This window comes from Callithrix jacchus, chromosome 5, assembly GCF_049354715.1.
Source record: "Callithrix jacchus isolate 240 chromosome 5, calJac240_pri, whole genome shotgun sequence".
Taxonomy (NCBI): domain Eukaryota; kingdom Metazoa; phylum Chordata; class Mammalia; order Primates; family Cebidae; genus Callithrix; species Callithrix jacchus.
The window spans coordinates 55599258-55622354 of NC_133506.1; the positions used below are offsets into that span (position 1 = coordinate 55599258).

Here is a 23097-nt window from a genome sequence, read left to right on the forward strand (position 1 = left end):
GGCTGCCGGGCTTCCTTCTGTCTCTGCTCTGTTTCCTTTCCTTAATATTGATGAGGAGCTTGATCCTAGTTGTCTTCAGGGAGAGTTTTTACCATTCACATCTCAAAGTTCACAGGCCCCGGATCTGAGCGAAATGTTTTGAGGTCTGTAAGCCTCATTTTGTATTGGTAATAAAATGATGTTAAATTGCATCAGTGGGAAGAGCTGATATGTAAATGGCATTCTAAAAATAAAGCCATATGCAGTGAGGGAAAAAGAGCTGGGTCATGAGCTTATGCATAGCTCTGCAAATTTTTTGTCTGAAAAATGGCAACACGATCACATCTAAAGTCTCTGAGTTACATACAGATACTGTGCATTTTTAAACCCAACCTACTCTTACTAGAATGTGGATCTATTTTTAATAACAAAAACCATTTTTTGGTATAATCATCTCTCCAAAAAATTCCAAGAAATGAAAAGACTGAAAAAGAAAGCATCTTTAATACTACCCATGAGAGATAAGTACCATTAATGTTTTAGTTTGTATTCTTTCAGCATTTTCTTTGCATTTTCTGTGTGTATATACACACACTGTATGTTAAACTTACATATATGTATAATATAATTACAAATGAATATTTTTTGTATTTGTAAATTATATGAAAAAATTTTATAATTAAAAATGCATATTTTTGTATTTGTATTTGTATATACATACATTTTTGATGTGCATATATTTTTAATATTTGTATATACATGCATTTTTCATCTTTATCATAGTATACATTGTATATGTGTATATAGTAAATATTTATATATGTACACTTATTCTGTGTGCTTTTTAACATGCACATATTTATAAATTTCCTCTCTAAAGATGCAATTTTAGTGCTTGTAATTTGATATTTTTCTAAAATACCCTTTGTGTAATATTTTATGGATGTGCTTTAAAGTATTTGACCAATCTCTTATTGTTGAAAATTTATGTGTTTTTGCCACTTTCTGTTATTTTTATAAAATATATTTCCGTGACAAAATTTAAGCTATATCTATTTCCCAATGAAGCATTATTTACTTAGCATGAATTCAGAGACATAGACTTGCTGGTTCTATGTCTCTGTGTCTACGTACTGCACATACAATGTAAGGGTCTTCATTTGCTCACCTGCCTGCAATCCATGAAGGTACTTGGTGTGTTTCTGGTCTCGGATAACATGTGCTTGAACATTTTGATATGTTTCTTGGCCACTTCCATGTTCTATCAGTGGCTTTTTCCTTTCTTTTCTTTATTTTTCTGTTGGTGCGTTTGTCATTTTTCTTATTTTAACCTCAGCAGTCTATATTAAGAATATCTGCCTGCCATGTGTGTTTCAAATATATTTTCCTGCTTCATCGTTTTCTTTTATATTTTGTTTATAGTTTTTTGCCAGACATTAAAAAATGTAATCTGATCTACCAATTTTGTCCTGTAAGTCTTCTGTGTTGGCAGTCATGATCTTATAGCTAATTAAAATTCATCCTTATCTTTTCTAGTATGTTCATAGTTTATTTTATACTTAAACATTTCATTCATCTTCGTATATGCCCCAATGCCATTTAGCAAATAATTCATCCTCTTACTGGTTTGATGGGCTACTTTCTCTGTAACAATTTTAAAAAATTCTTTCTAGGTCAACCTATTTTTCAGATGTTAGCAGTTGATTTGGATGAAGAAAACACTCCAAATTCTCAAGTCCTTTACTTCCTTGTTTCTCAAACACCATTACTAAAAGAAAGTGGTTTCTGGGTTGATCATGTTAGCAGAGAAATACAACTCTCTGGATGCTTAGATTATGAGGTTATGTGGATTTTACTATTTTTTAAAATGAAATGTGTGGCCCATCCTCGAGCCCCAGGCTTAGATTCTACATTTGTAGTGGGGAACCCTCTGTGACTAGATTTGCTATTGAAATTGGTAAAACAGAATATTTCTTTATTAATATTTTCCTTTCCTATATTCGAGGGGCTTAACTTTCCTTTTCCTTCCCATATAGACTGCTCCTCAGTTTACACCGCTAATCAGAGCCAGGGACTGTGGAGAACCGTCACTGTCATCCATGGCCACCGTTCATGTGGGCGTGCAGGAAGTCAACAACCACAGGCCCGCATTTACCCCAGAGAACATGAGCCACCTGGGCTGCCCCGATGTCTAAGCCCCAACACACGTAGCCCTTGGGTCCTAGGCTCAGTTTTCCTCAGGGTAGCGGGGAGGCTGTTAGACTGTTATCGTATTGCTATAAAGAAATACCTGAGACTGAGTAATTTATAAAGAAAAGAAGTTTAATTGGCTCATGGTTCTGCAGGCTATACAGGAAGCATGGTGCTGGCAAGGGCTCAGCTTCTAGGGAGGCCTCAGGAAGTCTGTGATCATGGCGGAAGAAGAAGGGGGAGCAGGCATATCACTTGGTGACAGCAGGAGCAAGTAACACATGGTGGGTGGGAGAATGAGGAACAAGAGAGATAAGAGGTGCCGCACACTTTTAAATGGCCAGATCTCATATGAACTCAGGACAAGAGCTCCCTTATCACCAAGGGGATGGCTGGAGCTATTCATGAGGGATCTGCCCCCATGATCCAGACACTTCCCACCAGGACCCACCTCCAACATTGGGGATCACATTTCAACATGAGATTTGGGCAGGGACAAATATTCAAACTATATCAGGTGGTCACCCAAGATATGTGCAGTTCTCAAAAGTGACTTACGCTAGAATCAAGAAGCCAAATCATAGTGACATACAAGCACTTCATAGTGGTCACATGAGCTGACATGTTTGACGGTTCCCATTTCTTTTCTGGGACACACTCGAGCTCTTTTGTGCTTTTTTCTTCTTAGTAGCGTGCTACTTAATCACTTAGTTTCACTTATTGTATGAATCCCTGTATACACAAGCACGCACGCGTGCACACACACACACATACACACTCAGCTCTCAGCTCCCCAAAGATGGAATTGTTGCCGTCTCGCTCATGGCATCTGAAGTGGAATGTTCCACACAGTAGATGTTGTTGAATAAATGATGCGAACAATGATTTTTAAAAGGTGTTGTTTAATATAAAAAGCAAACCCTATAAACCAAAGTGAAATGTTTGCAAACCAAAGTGCCAGAAGTATATAATAACTACAAAATAATATTATGTTTGAACCTCTTTTCAAAATCTTTTCCTGGCTTGGTAAAAAGCCATGCTCTCACAAATACAGCTAGAAAAAAATACAGCCTGTTGCTTTGAAGAGCTCGTCTAGAAACATTGTCTCCAAAAATATTGAATGACAAGTTATTTTGAAGATCTATGTGTGTTAGAAAAATGATCCCCTTAATCCAAATAAACCACAGTGTCCTATTTCAGGGGAAGAGCTAGGGCTTTTGGAGAGCATAAACTGGGATTGCATATTATCATTTGCAAAATTCTTAGAAAAAAATAGTGCATTGAGTTAGGTTTAAGAGTACTTTAAAATTATTCAGCAAGTCACAGGTAGGAGGGGGCAGATATTCTAAGGATGCACCTTCTGCTGTAACAGGTAGAGTTTCAGATCCTTTAGGTCAAGTTCAGCCACATGAGGAATATCCAAGGTGCTGTGCTGAGGAGCTACGTTTTCTTTCTCCTTGTCTCTCTGGCTCTCTCCGCATCTCTCTCCCCTTCCTCTCTGCTTTCCTTTTCAATTGTGTTTCTCTCCATGATATGGACATGATGATTGCCTCTTTCAGTATGAGATTCAGATTCCTGAAGGCCGATTCAGCCAGGGCGTGCTGCGTCTCCTGGTTCAAGATCGAGATTTTCCATTTACATCAGCTTGGAGGGTAAAGTTCAACATCTTGCATGGCAACGAAAAGGGACATTTTGACATTTCGACTGACCCTGAGACCAACGAAGGGATATTAAATGTTATCAAGGTAACACCATGCCAGTGACATATGAACCAGGTGGTGGCAGACACTGAGGCCTCTTCTGTAGGATCGCTCATAATGAACTAGGAGCTAACACCCATGGATGCTGTGTGCTGAGCCCATTACGTACCATGTATCACCTGGCAAGGAAGGCAGGGTCTCAGTGCCACTACTGTGTGTAGGCTGAGCACTCCTCCTCCCAAAAGAATATCAATAATAAAACTTTTTTGATATGACTGAATACTTCACCATTTAATTTTTTGTTGTTTTAGGCAAAATATAATAGATTTACATTGGCCTTAGAATGACTATTCCTTTTCAGATGTGATTTAAAAAATGAAAACATTTTATTCAACCTCAAACATTCTTTCTTTTTGTCTGAGTTGTCAAAGTTTAAGACTTTTAAAGTTTAAAAGAAATGGGGGTGCTTTTGTGTGGCCCCTAAGAGTATGGAGAGCCTCTGGTACTGGGCCTAGTGGAGAAGCTGGCCTGGAAGAAAGTATTAATGTTACCATCTCACTCTACTGATTAGGAAACCAAAGCCCAGAGGGGTTAGGTCTTTCACACAAAGCCACACAGCTCCAGAGTGGTGGAGTGGAGGATCCCCCTGGGGCAGTCTGACCCCAGTACCTCTAGTCTTCGTTGCTCACAGCCAGACCTAGAGTGACCAGGGCTTCTAGTGCAGTGCAGTGCAGGTGAGTCACCTGGGGACAAGGCAGACCTGAGCCAGTGGGTCTGGGGCAGGGCCCGAGATTCTGCTACTCACTTAACCAGGGGATGCCAATGGCCTACAGACCGTGCTGTGAATAACGAGACTTGACAGATGTTTCACCAGATGCTGGGGTTGAATTTCAAAATACTCCCAGCCTTTCAGTCCTTTTAAGTCAACTGGCCACTTTGTACCCGAATGACTGTGATCATTAATATCCATATTTCCCTAAGCTCCCTGATTTTTTTTTTTGCAGCATGATTGTCTCATTAATGTTTCATTAGGCGATAGTTTTTGTTGCATTTTTCATTACTCTCTGAAGGATGGTGGCTCTTTTCAACCAGAAGAGGAGGAGGGAAAAATAAAAGAGAAAAGAACTCTGTAAATGATTTGAAAATGAGCTGAAGACTGTCTTTTTGATCATTATCAAAGACAATGTAAATAATAAATGAAGTGCAAAAGCCACAGGCTCTGAGTTCTCCATGATGACTGGGTGCTGGGCTTCCTCTGGCTAGAGGGGCAGCAGGTGCTAATCAAATTTTTTCTCTGGGGTTCCAGCCTTTGGATTATGAGACTCGCCCAGTGCAAAGCCTCATCATTGCTGTGGAGAATGAGGAGCAGCATTTTTTTCTGCAAGAGGGGAAAGCTTCAGCTGCCAAAGAAGTCCACAGCAAGTGCCACTGTGGGTGTGCAGATGACAGATGCCAACGACCCACCAGCCTTTCACCCCCAGAGCTTCATTGTCAGTAAAGAGGAGGGCGCTGGGCCTGGGACCCTGTTGGGAACTTCTAATGCTATGGATCCAGACAGCCAGATAAGGTGAGAAGAGAGGGCCAGGAAGGGCGGTTGTTTGGGTGGAAATAGCCACATAACCGAGAGAGCTCCTTGGGCGTGTTCACAAGGCTGCCTCAGTCTCCATGATGAAAATACAAGAAGCCACAGCACATGACCACTGGCCTGGGTTAAATGTCATCTTCCATTCACAGCTTTTTCTGACCCCACCAGGAGAACTCACTTGTTGGTTTTCCTTTGCATTTTCCAAGTTTCTTTTTGTGTTCTTTCCTTTGTGTTAGAATAATTTATTATATTTTTCTATCTCCCCTCTCTGTACTAGAAGTTATAAACCAGTACCTCTCTTGCTTCTGGGCAAGAAAAGTGAGTTGGTTTTTTTTTTAGGAAGTTATGGAAAATTTACCATTTTATCCATTTTGAAGGATACAGGTCAGAGGCATTAAGTATATTAATAGTGTTGTGCAGCCATCTTTCCCATCCATCGCCAGAACTCTTTTTATCTGGCAAAATAGGAGCTCTGTCCCCATTCACCACTCATTCCTTATTCCCCCTTCTCCAGCCCCTGGCCCCCACCATTTGACTTTTTGTCTCTCTGAATTCGACGACTCCAGATAATTCACGAAGTAGATTCATACAACATTTGTCTTTATGTAACTGGCTTATTTCACTATGTATAATGTCCTCAACGTCCATGCACGTTTAGTGTATATCAGAATTTCCTTCCTTCTTTTTTGATGCTGAATATGCATATGTGGTATTGACACAGTTTTGTTTATCCACTTATCCATTGATGGGCACTTGTGTTGCATATGGCCTGAATCTCCTGATGTTCTTGAAGAAATGAAAGGACTTGGCATTTTTGGGTCTGTGTTCCATGAGACCATAATCATGGGGACAGAGTGGGGTCACGCATCATGATGCCCCCTCCCTCTCTGGGCTGAGCTCAGCAGTCAGCCCCAGGCCCCATTCTGCTGGCTCCACTCATTTCTGGTGCTTGCTTGCCCCTGTCCACACTCTGGTGTGCGATTCCTCCCCTTGCAGCAAGCAATACTTCTCAGTTTCTCTGTTGGGAAAGGCTAGGTTTTTAAAATTTTTTACAATTAATGATGGTGTGGTAAGTTTGCAAAATCTAATGAAATTGAATTAATAGAAAAATTGTCATATGCTAGGGGGACACAGCAGTGCTGACAATTCTAAGAGCTTCTCAACACTTGCTCTTCATTATTGCAGTTATCTCGTTGTAAGCAGCTAACCAAGAGTTCGCAGACCCCTTCTGGTGCACAGTGGTGCGTCTTGAGTTAGCGTGGCTCTTAAGAGGTGGCTGTCAAACTATAGTATGTATCAGTCTCTGGGGGAACTTGTTAAAATGCAGATTGCTGGGCCCCACCACTAGAATTTTATTTATTTATTTATTTGTTTGTTTGAGGCGGTGTCTCTCTCTGTCACCCAGGCTGGAGTGCAGTGTCAAAGTCTCAACTCACTCACTGCAACCTCTACCTCCCAGGTTCACGTTCACTGCAACCTTCACCTCCCAGATTCTCCTGCCTCAGCCTCCTGAGTAGCTGGGACTACAGGCACATGCTATCACATCTGGCTAATTTTTGTATTTTTAGTACAGACAGGGTTTCGCCATGTTGGCCAGACTGGTTTCTAACCCACCCCTAGAATTTGATTGAAGAGGTCTGGGGCCAGAACTGAGATTTGCATTTCTAAGAAGCTCCCGGGCCAGGCGGGGTGGCTCACACCTGTAATCCCAGCACTCTGGGAGGCCGAGGCGGGTGGATCACGAGGTGAAGAGACTGAGACCATCCTGGTCAACATGGTGAAACCCCCGTCTCTACTAAAAATACAAAAAATTAGCTGGGCACAGAACTCCGTCTCAAGAAAAAAAAAAAAAAAAAAAAAGAAGCTCCCAAGGAAGCCAGTGATGCTGGCTGGGCTCCCTTTCTTTTTTTTTTTTTATTTAATTAATTAATTTTTTTATTGCATTTTAGGTTTTGGGGTACATGTGAAGAACATGCAAGATTGTTGCATAGGTACCCACATGGCAGTGTGATTTGCTGCCTTCCTCCCCATCACCTGTATATTTCAACACCACTGATATAGCCTTTTCTTATTTTATTTTATTTTTTCAAATTATAGTTTAAGTTCTGGGGTACATGTGCAGATCTTGCAGGATTGTTTCATAGGTACACACATGCCATGGTGGTTTGCTGCCTCCATCCCCCCGTCATCTACATCCGGCATTTCTCCCAGTGTTATCCCTCCCCAACCTCCCCACCCACCCTGCTGTCCCTCCCCTAGCCCTCCATCCCCCAACAGACCCTAGTGTGTGATGTTCTCCTCCCTGAGTCATGTGTTCTCATTGTTCAACACCCACCTATGAGTGAGAACATGTGGTGTTTGGTTTCCTGTTCTTGTGTCAGTTTGCTGAAAATGATGGTTTCCAGATTCATCTATATTCCTACAAAGGACATGAACTCATCCTTTTTTAAGGCTGCATAGTATTCCATGGTGTATATGTGCCACATTTTCTTTATCCAGTCTATCACTGATGGGTATCTGGGTTGGTTCCAGGTCTTTGCTATTGTAAACAGTGCTGCAGTGGACATATGTATGCATGTGTCTTTATAATAGAATGATTTATAATCTTTGGCCATATACCCAGTAATGAGATTGCTGGGTCAAATGGTATTTCTATTTCTAGATCCTTGAGGAATTGCCACACTGTCTTCCACAATGGTCGAACTAATTTACACTCCCACCAACAGTGTAGAAGTGTTTCTATTTTTCCACATCCTCTCCAGCATCTATTGTCTCCATATTTTTTAATGATCACCATTCTAACTGGTGTGAGATGGTATCTCAATGTGGTTTTGATTTGCATTTCTCTAATAACCAGTGGTGTTGGGCATTTTATCATATGTTTGTTGGCCTCATAAATGTGTTCTTCTGAAAAGTGCCTGTTCATATCCTTTGCCCACTTTTGAATGGGCTTGTTTTTTTCTTGCAAATCTGCTTTAGTTCTTTGTAGATTCTGGATATTAGCCCTTTGTCAGATTGGTAGATTGCAAAATTTTTTTCCCATTCTGTTGGTTGCTGCTTCACTGTAGTGATTGTTTCTTTTGCTGTGCAGAAACTCTTAAATTTAATTAGATCCCATTTGTCTCTTTTGGTGTTTGTTGCTGTTGCTTTTGGTGTTTTAGTCATGGAGTTCTTGCCTATGCATATGTCCTGAATGGTATTGCCCAGGTTTTATTCTGGGGTGTTTATGGTGTTAGTTCTTATGTTTAAATCTTTAATCCATCTGGAGTAATTTTAGTGTAAGGTATAAGGAAGGGGTCGAGTTTCTGCTTTCTGCACATGGCTAGCCAGTTTTCCCAACACCATTTATTAAAGAGGGAACCTTTTCCCCATTGCTTGTTTTTGTCAGGTTTGTCAAAGATCAGATGGCTGAAGATGTATGGTGTTACTTCCGAGGCCTCTGTTCTGTTCCATTGGTCTGTATCTCTGTTTTGGTACCAGTATGATGCTGTTTTGATTACAGCAGGCTTGTAGTATAGTTTGAAGTCAGACAGTGTGATGCTTCCAGCTTTGTTCCTTTTGCTTAGGATTGTCTTGGCTATGTGGGCTCTCTTTTGGTTAGGTATGAAGTTTAAAGTGGTTTTTTTCCAGTTCTGTGAAGAAGGTCAATGATAGCTTGATGGGAATAGCATTGAATCTATAAATTAGTTTGGGCAGTGTGGCCATTTTCATGATATTGATTTTTCCTAACCATGAGCATGGAATGTTTTTCTATCTGCTTGTGTCCTCTCTTATTTCCTTGAGCAGTGGTTTTCAGTTCTCCTTGAAGAGGTCCTTCACATCCCTTGTTAGTTGTATTCCTAGGTATTTTATTTTCTTTGTAGCAATTGTGAATGGGAGTTTGCTCTTGATTTAGCTCTCTCTCTGTTACTGGTGTATAGGAATGCTTGTGATTTTTGTACGTTTTTTATCCTGAGACTTTGCTGATGTTGCTTATCATCTTAAGGAGATTTTGGGCTGAGATGATGGGGTCTTCTAAGCATACAATTATGTAGTCTGCAAATAAAGACAATTTGACTTCCTTTTTTCCTAACTGAATACTTTTATTTCTTTTTCTTGCTTGATTGCTCTGACTAGAACTTCCTCTACTATATTGAATAGGAATGGTGAGTGAGGGCATCCTTGTCTAGTGCCAGTTTTCAAAGGGAATGCTTCCAATGTTGGCTGTGGGTTTGTCATAAATAGCTTTTATTATTTTGAGATATATTCCATTGATACCTAGTTTATTGAGAGTTTTTAGCATAAAATGCTGTTGAATTTTGTCAAAGGCCTTGTCTGCATCTATTGAGATGATTGTGTGGCTTTTGTCTTTGGTTCTGTTTATGTGATGGATTACATTTATAGATTTGCATATGTTGAACCAGCCTTGCATCCCTTGGGATATGCAAAAACTAAGCCTACTTGATCGTGATGGGTAAGCTTTTTGATGTGCTGTTGCATTCAGTTTGCCAGTATTTTATTGAAGATTTTTGCATCTATGTTCATCATGGATATTGGCCTGAAGTTTTCTTTTGTAGTTGTGTCTCTGCCAGGTTTTGGTATCAGGATGATATTGGTCTCATAAAATGAGTTAGGGAGGATTCCCTTTTTGTTTTGTTTGGAATAGCGGCAGAAGGAATGGTATCAGTTCCTCTTTGTACATCTGCTAGAATTCAGCTGTGAACTGTCTGGGTCTGGACTTTTTTTGTTGGTTGGCTATTAATTGCTACCTCAACTTCAGACCTTGTTATTGGTCTATTCAGGGATTCAGCTTCTTCCTGGTTTAGTCTTGGGAGAGTGTAAGTGTCCAGGAGTTTATCCATTTCTTCCAGATTTACTGGTTTATGTGCATAGAGTTGTTTGTAGTAATCTCTGATGGTAGTTTGTATTTCTGTGGAATCTGTGGTGATATCTCCTTTATCATTTTTTATTGCATCTATTTGGTTCTTCTCTCTTTTCTTTTTTATTAGTCTGGCTAGCAGTCTGCCTAGTTTGTTGATCTTTTCAAAAAACCAGCTCCTGGATTTATTGATTTTTTTGAAGAGTTTTTTGTGTCTCTATCTCCTTCAGTTCTGCTCTGATCTTAGTTATTTCTTGTCTTCTGCTAGCTTTTGAAATTTTTTGATCTTGCTCCTCTATCTCTTTCAATTTGGATGATAGGGTGTTGATTTTAAATCTTTTCTCACTTCTCATTTGGGCATTTATTGGTATAAATTTCCCCCTACACACTGTGTTAAATGTGTCCCAGAGATTCCGGCACACTGTGTCTTTGTTCTCATTGGTTTCAAGTATGTTTATTTTTGTCATTTCATTATTTATCCAGTCATCATTCAGGAGCAAGCTGTTCAGTTTCTATGTAGTTGTGTGGTTTTGAGGGATTTTCTTAATCCTGAGCTCTAATTTGATTGCACTGTTGTCTGAGAGACTGTCTGTTATGATTTCTGTATTTTTGCATTTGCTGATAAGTGATTTACTTCCAATTATGTGGTCAATTTTAGAGTAATTGCAATGTGGTGCTGAGAAGAATGTATATTCTGTGGATTTAGGGTGGAGGTGTCTGTTCATGTCTATTAGATCCACTTGGTCCAGATCTGAGTTCAAGTCCTGGATATCCTTGTTGATTTTCTGTCTTATTGATCTAATATTGACAGTGGAGTGTTAAAGTCTCCAACTATTATTATGTGGAGTCCACATAATAGGTTGTTAAGAACTTGCTTTATGTATCTGGGTGCTCCTGTGTTGGGCACATATATATTTAGAATAGTTAGCTCTTCTCGTTACATTGATCCTTTTACCATTATGTAATGCCCTTCTTTGTCTCTTTTGATCTTTGTTGGTCTAAAGACTGTTTTATCAGAGGCTAGGATTGCAACTTCTGCTTTTAGGCCATTTATATTTAATGTTAATATTGTTATGCATGCATTTGATTCTGCCATTTTGTTACTGGCTGGTTGTTTTGCCTGTTAGTTGATGCAGTTTCTTCATTGCATCTTTACCATTTGGTATGTTTTTGCAGTGGCTAGTACTGGTTGTTACTTTCCATGTTTAGTGCTTCTTTCAGGAGCTCTTGTAAGGCAGGTCTGGTAGTGATGAAATCTCTCAGCAATTGTTTGTCCATAAAGGATTTTATTTCTCCTTCACTTATGAAGGTTAATTTGGTTGGATATGAGATTCAGGGTTGAAAGTTTTTTTATTAAGGATGTTGAATATTGGCCCCACGTTCTTCTGGCCTGTAGGGTTTCTGCTGAGAGATCCGCTATGAGTCTGATGGGCTTCCCTTTGTGGGTGACCTGATCTTTCTCTCTGGCTACCCTTAACATTTTTTCCTTCATTTTGACCCTGGTGAATCTGATGATTATGTGCCTTGGCATTGCTCTTCTTGAGGAGTATCTTTGTGGTGTTCTTTGTATTTCCTGGATTTGAGTGTTGGCCTGCCTTGCTAGACTGGGGAAGTTCTGTTGGCTAATATCCTGAAGAGTGTTTTCCAGCTTGGATTCATTTTCCCTGTCACATTCAGGTACACTGATCAAGTGTAGATTAGGTCTTTTCACATAATACTATATTTCTTGGAGGCTTTGCTCACTTTTTTTCACTCTTTTTTATTAGAGAAAATTAGAGAGCCTTTTCTAATTCGTTGCTGTCTTCCTGTCTCTTGAGGGTGGTTGGCTCATATGTAGGTCTCAGTAAATGTTTAGACTGTGCTGAAATCAAGAACTTAAAGAGTCCATCGTTTTAGCCTCAATATGGTGTTGTCCAGGAGTAAGGGTGAGTCTTTTGTAATAGGGCGGAGGCATGATCTGGGTGTGGGGGCAACTTTGGTTTCCTCTGGTTCTGCTTCATCTGCATTAGCTGAGGGAGTTACCTTTTGATCGGCGATAATCCACAGATGAACTCTGAGTTTCTTTCTCTCATTTGTAAACATTGCAAAATCACAGTGCTTCTAAGGAACTTGTGGAACTTTCCCTAAGAGATGAAGCAGTGCACATAAAGCTTCAATCCCTTTAAAAACTGTGACCCACCCAACATGAGAGAGGGACTGTTGTTGATCCTTTGAAAAGCATTTGCCCAGATGACGAACGAAAAAAGTAAGGAGAAACTGCCCCTCTCCACACCTTTCTGGGACCTGCAGTTTTCATTGTTGTTATTGTGTGCCTGAGTCCAGGAGGTTCCTGCTGTGGGGCCCTCAACAAGTAGCTGTGATTGGCAACATGGTGAGGTTGCAAAGGATGCCATCCGGTGGCTGACAGCTCTCAGGAATCCTGGAGGGTTTGGCATGCCCACCCCTTAAAGTGGTGTCAGGCTCACATAGGTGAGGGGAGATATAGAAGACCACTTTGAGGAATAGGGTTACCCACCTGTGAACTGTGGGGGCTCTGTGGCAAAGCTGACACAACAGGGATAAAGTCCTGGGCTTCTGTTGCAAGAGCAGCTTGGTTTTTCACACTAAGCTAACATCACCTACAGGCAACTGAAGATGGTTCTTTTCCAGGGTGAAACATTTCTCCAGGGCAGACAAAACTGTTCAGTCCAACGAGGAGCGGGGATGCTTGGTCTCCTGGTGACTATCAATTCCACAGACTTAGGAGCGTCTTTAGGCTGTCCTCCCTGTGCCCCCATTCCATTCATGAATTAAACATTCTCATAGTTTAATTGCTCTTAGAATTTCTCAAATTACTTGTGATAGAAACAATGTTTCTATGACATATTTTGGTGTTTTGAAGTAATTTTTTACATCTTTTGATGTACCTTTTTAATTTTAAAAGTTGCTGTCTGTTTTCCTTCTGCAAGATATAAACTGGTTCATGACCCAGCAAACTGGGTCAGTGTAGATAAAAACTCTGGAGTGGTCATCACTGTGGAGCCAATTGACTGAGAAGCCCCTCCTGTAAATGACAGTTTTTATACGATCATTGTTCACGCTGTTGATAATGGTGAGTGTTTACCCAAAATTGGAAAAATAAAATGCTCATTTTTGCTTCCTGCAGGAAGATAACCCTCATGAGAGTCTTTCAGCACAGCTGAGAAAAAGATAAAATAAACCTTGTTATCACTCTGCATCCATGCTGGTGATTATTTTTGATAATAATTCTTTAAATGGTAAACGAGGGAGCAATGCTATCGAAAGAGGGCAGCATTCATTCAGAAGAGACAATTAAACCAGCAAGGAAGCTGCAATCAAACCTGACATCTTTTTCATCTGTTCATGAGCTGACTCTTTAGTTCTTTGTCAAAGCCAATGATGTGTGATAAATATGTAGCACAGCTTCACGGTGCTGGGGATGGCACACGAGCTCAGGTAAATGGGACTGTAAGGGACACGTTTGTCATGAACCAGGATGGTGGTTTTATGAGTATGTTTCAGCACTTTACTCTCTCCTAAGGCTGAATCTTTCAGCACACCAAAACAAAGCTGAAGAAATAAAAATGTTCACATAACTTTAAAACTGCATTTAAGCAAGACTGTGAACTAAAACCCAAGCTCCAAGTGATACGTAACTATCCGTTCCACTCTGTAATTAAGTAGCAGAATGTTGGAGGTAGGGGCACTGGAGATATAAAATGTGTTCCTAATCTGTATGAAGGAAGGAGAAAAAGTGGGATCAATGTTTCCTGGCTCCGTGATTCTGCGATGGATGATTTTATGATTGGCACTTTTCTTTCTATTTTTTTTTTTCTTTTTGTATTTCAAAAGCCTTTGGGGTACAAGTGGTTTTTGGTTATGTGGATGAACTGTGCAGTGGTGAGTTCTAGGATTTTGCTGCACTGGCCACCTGAGTAGTGTATGTTGGATCCAATGTGAGGTTTCTTATCCCTTGTGTCCCTTCTCCTTTGCTTCTGAGGCTCCAGAGTTCCTTATATCACGTATGCCTTTGTATATCTATAGCTTAGCTCTCATGTACAAGTAAGAACATAGAGTATTTGGTTCCAGTAGTTAATTGCAGAGTGGAACGTATACTTAAGTATCACTCAGAGCTTGGGTTTTAGTTCACAGACTTTCTTGAGTACAATTCTAAAGTTATGTGAACATTTTTATTTCTTCAGCTTTGCACTGGTGTGTTTAAAGATTCAGCCTTAGGAGAGTGTAGAGAAAAGTGCTGAACATGCTCGTCAAACCGCCCATCCTGGTTCATGACGAATGTGTCCCTTACAGTCCCGTTTACCTGAGCTCGTGTGCCATCCCCAGCACCGGGAAGCTGTGATACATATTCACTTAGAGGAATGGCCTCCACATTGCTGCAAGAAATGTTATTTCGTTCTTTCCTACGGCTGAGTAGTATTCCATAGTGTACGTACGCCATATTTACAGTTGTGAATTGATGATTGCCACTTTTTTCATTAGGAAAAGTACTTTTAGATAATTGTAGATTCCCTTGCAGTTTTAAGAAATAATCTAGTGGGTCCTGAGCATCCTTTGCCAGTTTACCATGGGGCAACACCTTGCAGGACTACAGGTTAACCTCGTAACCAGGACATCATCGCAGAGACGCAGCACATTTCCCTCCCCACGGGGACCCCCATGGTGCCCCTCTTTAGTCATAGCCATTTTCCCCCACCCCACCCATCCTTGATGCCTGGAACCATTGATTGACCTTTTGTTTGTTTGTTTAGTGATGTCACATTCTACCTTGTTCTACAAATGATTTCAGGTGGTCAGTGTTTTATTAGCTTACCTTATCCAGATATTCTGAATGCTCATAAAGGCAGGAAAACAGATCATGTGCATGCCAGAGGAGCTTATGACTTTGAAAGGGAAACACTTCCAGTAGCTCAGGAATATTTTTTTTTTTTCTCTGAGAGATAGAAAGTGCTCATTCTCCAGGGCTCTGTGTGCATGAAATAAACAACTCCTCCTGGAACTTCCTCCCCTTACAAGGCCTCCCACCGCAGACTGCTACATATTCATATTCGGGGACCCTAATGCTCTTCCTGTCTGACATCAATGACAATGTCCCGACTCTCCAGCCCCACTCCCGCTACGTGGAGGTCTGTGAGTCTGCCGTGCATGAGCCCCTCCACATTGAGGCAGAGGATCTGGATCTGGAGCCCTTGTCGGACCCATTTACATTTGAACTGGACAACACCTGGGGAAATGCAGACGACACGTGGAAGTTGGGGAAAAATTGGGGTGAGTATTTGTGTTGGTCAGGGGCAAAGAGTAGAAAATGAAAGACATCTATTTCAAAGAGATTTAGGCAAAAAAAGACTTTATTAGCTTAAAAAGCCAGGTAAGTCTGTGTTCTAGCAGAGCTGACTCTAGGTGCTCAAAGGACATCCCTGGAAGCTGCCTTCCCACACGCGGTCTACCTTTCTCTGGGTTCCTTCAGGTCTAGGAAGCTCACTTCATCGAGGGGTAGGAGGCTGCTGGGAGTCCCTGAGACACATCCTTGCACCTGGCAAGAAGGGTGTTTCCAGGGAAGCTCCAGGATTGATGTCACTGTTTGGCCTGGGTCAGCTGCCCTGTCAATCACTGTGGGTGGGACTTGAGAGGGCAGATATGCTGATTGGCTGGCTCCCAGCCCACACCCGGACCTTGTAGGGATCTGGGCTCAGCCTTTCCTGCTTCATACTGAGAATTCAGGAAGTGTGGGCTTCCCCAGAGAAACACTGGGGCGCTGTTACCAGAAGATGAACATGCTGAGCAGGTGAAAAGCAACTGGCATCCACTGTGAACACTCTCCTCTGTGCCTCTATCCGTGGGGTCTGTAGACTGTGGCATGGTTTTAGCTGACACTACGTGCTCATGTTTATAGCTCCCAGATCTGAAGTATGTAGTAAAGCACTTGCCCAAAGAGAGGTGTGATCTTTGTCCATGAGGTCTGTGTGATCTCTAAGCCCTTGGGATATCACGTCTAATACAAGCGTCTCTTTACCTGGGGCATCTTGGGCTGAGCCCGATAGGGTCAATGGGATTTAGATTGGGGACTTCTGGTCACATGGTATCAGTCGACTACCAGAGAGGCTGGAGACTGAGGCCGCTCACTTGGGAGGCCCACCAGGTTGCTGCCAGCATCCCATGTGTGTGTCCCTCATCCATGCTGACCTGGCTTCTCATGGAGAGGATGTTGAGAAGCTCTGCAGTTGGTGCTTTTCTGGACTCTGCCCTAGGTGCCCCTTTCCTTTTCTGATTTTCATCTAGATCTTTTCCCTGTAGAAAATGGTGCCATCACGGTAACGACTTCCAGCGTGTTCTGTGAGTCTTTCTAGAGAATTGTTGAACCTGAGGGTGGTCTTGGGAATCACTGAGCTTGCAGTTGGTGTCAGAAATAAGGGTGCTATTGGGGACCCCTCCCTCCAATTCTGCAGTTGGCTTACTTCCGTACAGAGCTTGGCCTGTACAGGGTCCTTAGTACACATGCATTAAGCAGGTGAACAGATGAGTAAGTCAATGCATGCCGCCTTCTTTTTTCCTTTGCAGATCAGTCAGTTGAACTTTTAATCTTGAGAAACCTGCCACGTGGTAATTACTTGGTGCCACTCTTCATTGGCGACAAACAGGGACTTTCCCAGAAGCAAACTGTCCATGTGAGGATCTGCCCCTGTGCCAGTGGACTCAGGTGTGTGGAGCATGCGGCTGCAGGAGCAGGGCTTCTTGTGGGGGTTCTGTCCCCTGCCTGTACAGCATTTGTGGCTCTGGCAGGTCAGTGGTCTGTAGGGGTGTCCTGGGACCGTGGCTCCTTTCCCCAGACAATATGCCAGGGGTATGGAGTTTGCTGGGGTAGGAGACAGCTGGTGGCAGGATTGCTGGAATGGCGCTAAGGATGACTTCTGGGTTTACTCGCCTCCTAGATGCAGATCAGAGGTTGCCATGCTGGCCGGACGAGACCCCTGGTCAGCAAAAGCAGCTTCTACTCGCAATGGAATCCATCAGTAAACATGGTCAAAGAGTGGCCCTTTGTTTGTGATAACCATGGGGACGGTGATGTCCAGATATCCAGGCTCCTGGACTTGGCAAAGCTAAGAAGGCAGTTTTTCCAAGAAACAATACAATATTACTAGGCCAGATAGTATTACTGATTAATTCAACAAACAGTTCTGTAGCATCTACTTGCATCCCCAAACTGTGCTAAACTTTGTGGCTACACAGGTGACTAAGATGCAGTTTGGCCTTGCCAGTTCATGGCTGAGTCACCAATAAACAGAACAGGACCCTCATGAAACCTCTGATATGAGTGAGCTTGTCTAATCTGTTTTCCCCCTTTATCTTATCACAGTGGCTCTGCTTTTCCTGTTGTGAGACTGTTTTGTGCTTGAATCCAAGAGGCGTGGATGCTCAATCTCCAGTGGTGGAGGCCACCAAACACTGGTTGTGTATAACGAGGAGAGCAAAGCCACTTCAGCCCAGGTAGTAGCATGCTTTGTGTCTTATGGCAAGGAATTCAGTAATACACAGACATATAGCACATGTTTTTCACCCATTGTACCACCTCTTAATTCTTCACTCTTATCCATGTTTGAGTAGCAAGTGGGAAAAAATGCCTGCAAAAGCTATCTAACTCAGGTAAATGAATTTATAGTTTTAGATTAGTGGTTCTCAACCGTGAGTAATTTTGCCCAATAGGGATATTTGCCAATGCCTGGAGATGGTTTTGATTGTCACAGTTCGGGTTGCTATTGGCATCTATATGGATTGAGGGCAGAGATGCTGCTAGACATCCTGCAGCACACGAGACAGCCTCTACCACAGAGAATTCTCTGGCCCAGTCTCCAAAGTGCTGAGTTTGAGAAAATTGTGCTTAGGAGAAAAGTGATTTTTATTAGGTAGACATTCCCTAAATGAGATGGTGTTAGGCTCACTAGTTGAATGAGTCTGAGCTGGTTTCTTGGCCATGGCCTTTGGTAGGGCGTGGCAGAACCCACTCTTCTCTCCTTGCCTGGCAGAGGCCAACCAGGAAAGTCTGGGCTCTGTTTCTGCCTTTGCATCTCATTCGCTTCATTGTTTAATCCTACATCCTCCTCTGTGAACTGAGATGATAAAGTCAAATTCACAGATAGGTTGTGGATCAAAGAGGATGCCTATGAAGGCCCCTAACACAAGATCGACCCATATCCACTAATTGGCCAATAGCCACTGGTTTTTCAAATCTGCTGCTTCTGAAATGAGCCCTACCTTATTTTAGTCATCCTTGCAGCAACCCTGGGCTGGGGTTAGACAGACAAAGAGATGAAAGCACTGTGAGCTCTCTTGTTTGTCTTTATCTAGAATTAAGCGGTTGACTTAGGAAATGAACACAAAAGAAATGTCAAAAAGAAGCACACACACAGAGTATTCAGTCACCCCATCTTACATCTCCACCAATGGTTTTTGTCCTGGAAGAGAGAGGTTTATTGAATGAAATGAGACACTTGAGGGAAAAAGATACTCCAATTAACTTTGATATGATGCTCATGTAATTAGAGAGATTTTCTCAAAAATATTAGATTGAAGAAACTGGTGCTCACCCAAGCCTTCCAGGGTTCTTTGCATTTTGTCTTACCTGCAGCAACGCTTAAGCCCCTCTGATAGGTATGTGCCTGCACACCCTCCTGTGAGCACTTCCTGGGTGTGGGTGAGGAAGCAGGAGCAAGGCCCAAACTCTCCAGGTTGTGAAGTCCCCTGGAAGGAATCCCCCATCCCAAATGTGAGAGCAGCAGCCAACTTGATTTGTTTTGTAATTTTAAGAAGAAAACCATCTGGACAAATGGCAGTGTTTGTGTAACAGTAGAATTTCTTACCTTGGACAGTTCCACTGGCTCAGAGGCTCAACTGTGAAGGAAAACAGAAATGGTTCCCAGGCCCTGGGGCTGTGCCTCAACCTCCTTCTAGGCGGGAGGGAGTGAGGGCTGCTGAGCTTGGGGGAGACTGGCAGGAATGTCGCATTCGCTGAGCACTGGTTCAGGTTGTAGCTGAGATGAAAGGGACAGAGGGGATGCCCTGGGTACCCCTCTTGCCCAGCAGCTTTGTGACTGGCTCTTGGAAAAGAGAAAGCTGCTATGGAAGCAGTGTGCGTGGAAAGGAAACTTGGCTCATGCGATGCTAAGACCAGGAGGGTTGGAGGGGATTTAACGGCATGGTGACACTGGTCAAAGACCAGCTATGCCAGAGAGACAAGAGAGCCTCATCCAGGGCAAGGGGCTCTGTTCTCTTCTCTTTCCAACAAATCTTCCTCTTGTTTCCCACTCACAGCCAAAGGCACATCTCCATTCCTGCTTCAGTTTCTTAGGGCTCTGAGAAGTAGGATCCAACAGACCTGGGATCCACAGATTCCAAATCTGTGATTGATCAGTTATATAATCTAACGGATTCTGGCTTTCATATATAAAGTGAGCTTGATAGTCCTCTCTCTTGGGTTTATAGGACACTTTAATCAAATAATACATGTAAAAATGTTGGCACTCACAGGCATGCAATAAAGGGTGGCTGCCAATATTAGCATTATTAGCAGTAATTACTGATTATGTCTTTGTAACCTTGGTAAATAAAACCATCTGTAGGTAACTTACCCTCTATCCATCTTACACAAATATACAAGCCTACACTGCACATCCACTCACCAGGGACATTCTGTGCTCTTGGGAAGACTCCATCTAAGACATCACCACTAGCTGCACACACATTGTCACATTCTGCTGCTAAACTGTAGGGATGCCATCTGATGACCTATTGAACTGCATAGATGCCTTCCCCGCATACCAGGAAGCTAATGAGCCCTTGGCCAACAGAAATCCAGCAGCCATCAACATGAGTCCCTCAGTGAACATATATGTTGGATGATAAACAAATGGGACAATGTACAGAATACCATGCAACAGTGGTGACCCCAAGAGCTGCCACCGCGAGCCCTAGAAAAATATGAGCTTTGAGATTCTGAGGGCTCCTGAAACAAGTCTTTTACCATCAGTTTACATGGAACACTGAACCATGAGAAGCTCAACCTTCCAGCGAGCAATTACAGAAGCCAAACAAAAATAACATTTTTACCCACATAAGTCGTCCAGATTTATAGGATAGGTGTATATTTTACAGTCTGGACTTCTGTGTCGGCATAGATACAATGTGTTTTGGAGAAAAGGCCATACCTTCTGTTTTTATTTCTGCAGTCTGTGGTCTCAGCCCCTGTCGTATTTCTTTCTCTGTGTTCTATAGACATGGTCAGATGTTGAAGGCCAGAGGCCGGCTCTGCTGATCTGCATGGCTGCAGCGGGAGCCACGCAGGGAGCTAAGGTAACATGCCCCTTACTTGCTTCTGTATTTCAAACAGAGAAGTGACTTTCCTGTTTCCCTGACAAAGAACATCTGGGATGCTCCCCTCACTGCCACATCCATGGAGGTCCTTCTGCAAGTCAGCGACCCGGCCCCCACTTGCAAAGCCCCATGGTTCCCTTAGCGTAACACACCCTTGCCTTTCGGTGGCCAAGTTCCTTCATCTTTGCTACGGCATCAGATGACCCAGTGCTTCCAAATATCACTGTGTCCGGTGCCATATGATCATTTTTGCCATACCCACCTGCCACTTGGACTAGCATATTTCTTAAAACACTTTTTTCTTAAAATGGGCTTGTGTCCACATTAAGTACATTTTTTAAGTAGGAAGTTTTATATTTCAGCCATAAATAAAAACACAGTTTTACTTATATAAAGAGCAGGCAAGTGTGAAAATAGACACAAAAGAATTAGGGCACAATGACTGGGTGGATGATGTCACTGCCGAAGGCCCAGGGCCCCTTTAAAGGAAGGCAGAGCATGGAAGCCAGGCCAGCACCAGAGTGACACTTCCTCCTGGATGTGATTGGGATGTGGAAACAGAATTAGAAAGGGAATAATTTTCTCACCATGCAAATCAGTGTTATTTAAAATTGTTTCCCAAGTAGCTAAATCTTCCCTTCTATAAGTCATAAGTGTCTGCTACTTTGAAAACAGAAGGTTGACCCAGGGCTGCCATAAATGAGCATGTGCCTGGCCAGGGCAGTGAGCAGGGCTGGGTTTGCTGTGCGTTCTGACCACTAATCGGTGCTTCTGGGGGAAGGGTTACCTTTTCTAGTTTTTACAAACTTGCCTCCTGTGCTGGTGAGAGCCTTCTCTCTCCTTCCTCTGAGCCAGTCGTCTTCTAGAGGCCTAGGCATTGCCCTGAGGGACACACTATGCACTTTGCCTGCATCATCTCATTGAATTTTCACCAGAACCCACAGGGGTGTGTGTGTGGTGGGGCAATCTTGCTTCCCTGTTTTACAGGGGAGGAAACCAAGGCCTCCGCCTTCTAGGTTTTGGTGTATCTCTGGGTTCCCATCAATGTCTTCTGAATGTTCCAGTAAGTGCATCTGTGGTGACTGCTTAAGCAAACCTCCATTCACACACTTTCTCTAAGTTAAGCCATCACTTATGATTTATGGGGTAACCCGATATTTTAAAATCTGCTGCATAGCATGAAATATCTTCAATGAGACCACTGTCAACGTCCATTGACTGCTTTATTTTCTTTGAAATTTAACTTCATTATTGAAGGGACATCATTAAAATAATAGAAACCCAAAGCAGAAAATACCCACGGTCCCATCCCACATCTAAACAGTTTCATCTGTGAGTGTCACCTTCTAGACCTCGTCCTCATGTCTGTGCAGTTTTCAGGTGTCTGTGTCGTGGAAAGAACATTAGCGTCTTCACACTCCAGCCTCCTGTGGCCAGGCGGTTCCATTGCACTTCCCTTTAATTCCCTGCCTCTCTTCATTTTCCTTTTCCACTCCCACTTGTCCTTCCTCTCATCGTGTTAATCTGTGTTTGCCTATGAGTATATGAGCAAGGGGAAGGGGTGGAAGCTCACACATGCCCACCTTGTTTCCAGCTGGAGAGAAATGCATTCTGTTTTGAGTAAATAAGCATTTTTTTCCCTAGGATCTCCAGGAAGTGCCTCTGTCTGCACCGAGTAGGCCAGCCCAACCATGCTCTGCTCTGGGAAGTTGGGTGAGTTCCAGAAGGTTGCTCCTTGTGGCGGCCATCTCACTAGTGACTGACAGTTGGTTCCCTTGAGAGAGGGACCTTCTAGAAGATTCTGTGATACTTTCAGAAAAAGGCACATAGTCAATGGAAATCTGAGGAGTTGGGCTTTTCCCACGCAATTTTATTTCCATCTGTAGAAGTAAGTATTAATATTATTGGTGGTGGCTGTTGTTTTTATGGTTGTTGGATGGTCCTGATCAAAGACAACACTTTTTGGAACATCCACAAATAGACACATTTTCTCGTGTCCTTCTAAGGGCACCAGAGATCATCTATAAAGTTAAGAGCACAGGACTTTGACCATGACCAAATTCCAGCCCAGCGACTACATGTTTCCAGCCAAAGGGAGGCCTGACTTCCTCTCTGTGTGGTGTCTTCATATACTCTACATACATATTGCTTTGCTTTGTGAAATGATTTTTTTCCGCAATAATTTTAGACTAAGTAGAAGTTGCAAAAATAGTATGGAGAGTTCTTGGGGGTCCCCAGAGGATATCATCTTATATAACCCTACTCCATGATCAAACCAGAAAATGGACTTTGGCACAACACTGTGAGTACAGATGTCAATTGCAAACCTTATTTGGATCTCACCAGTCTAAGCAGCCATTATTTAACAAAAATTTACTTTTCCAAAATAGAATTAAAAAGAG

The 23097-nt window shown here is 42.5% G+C and overlaps 1 protein-coding gene across 1 annotated transcript in view; it reads left to right on the forward strand.

Annotated features, from left to right (window-relative positions):
- Positions 1-22603, forward strand: part of CDH26 (cadherin 26) — a 47182-nt gene extending 24579 nt beyond the window's left edge. The window contains 11 exon segments of the mRNA XM_078375406.1: positions 1653-1819; positions 2016-2168; positions 3729-3914; positions 5176-5238; positions 5240-5436; positions 13261-13403; positions 15347-15598; positions 16889-17110; positions 17685-17815; positions 20597-20674; positions 22340-22603. Of these exon segments, the coding sequence (XP_078231532.1) occupies positions 1653-1819; positions 2016-2168; positions 3729-3914; positions 5176-5238; positions 5240-5436; positions 13261-13403; positions 15347-15598; positions 16889-17110; positions 17685-17815; positions 20597-20674; positions 22340-22474 (1727 nt within the window). The 3' untranslated portion in view covers positions 22475-22603.
- Positions 22604-23097: the final 494 nt, after the last annotated feature.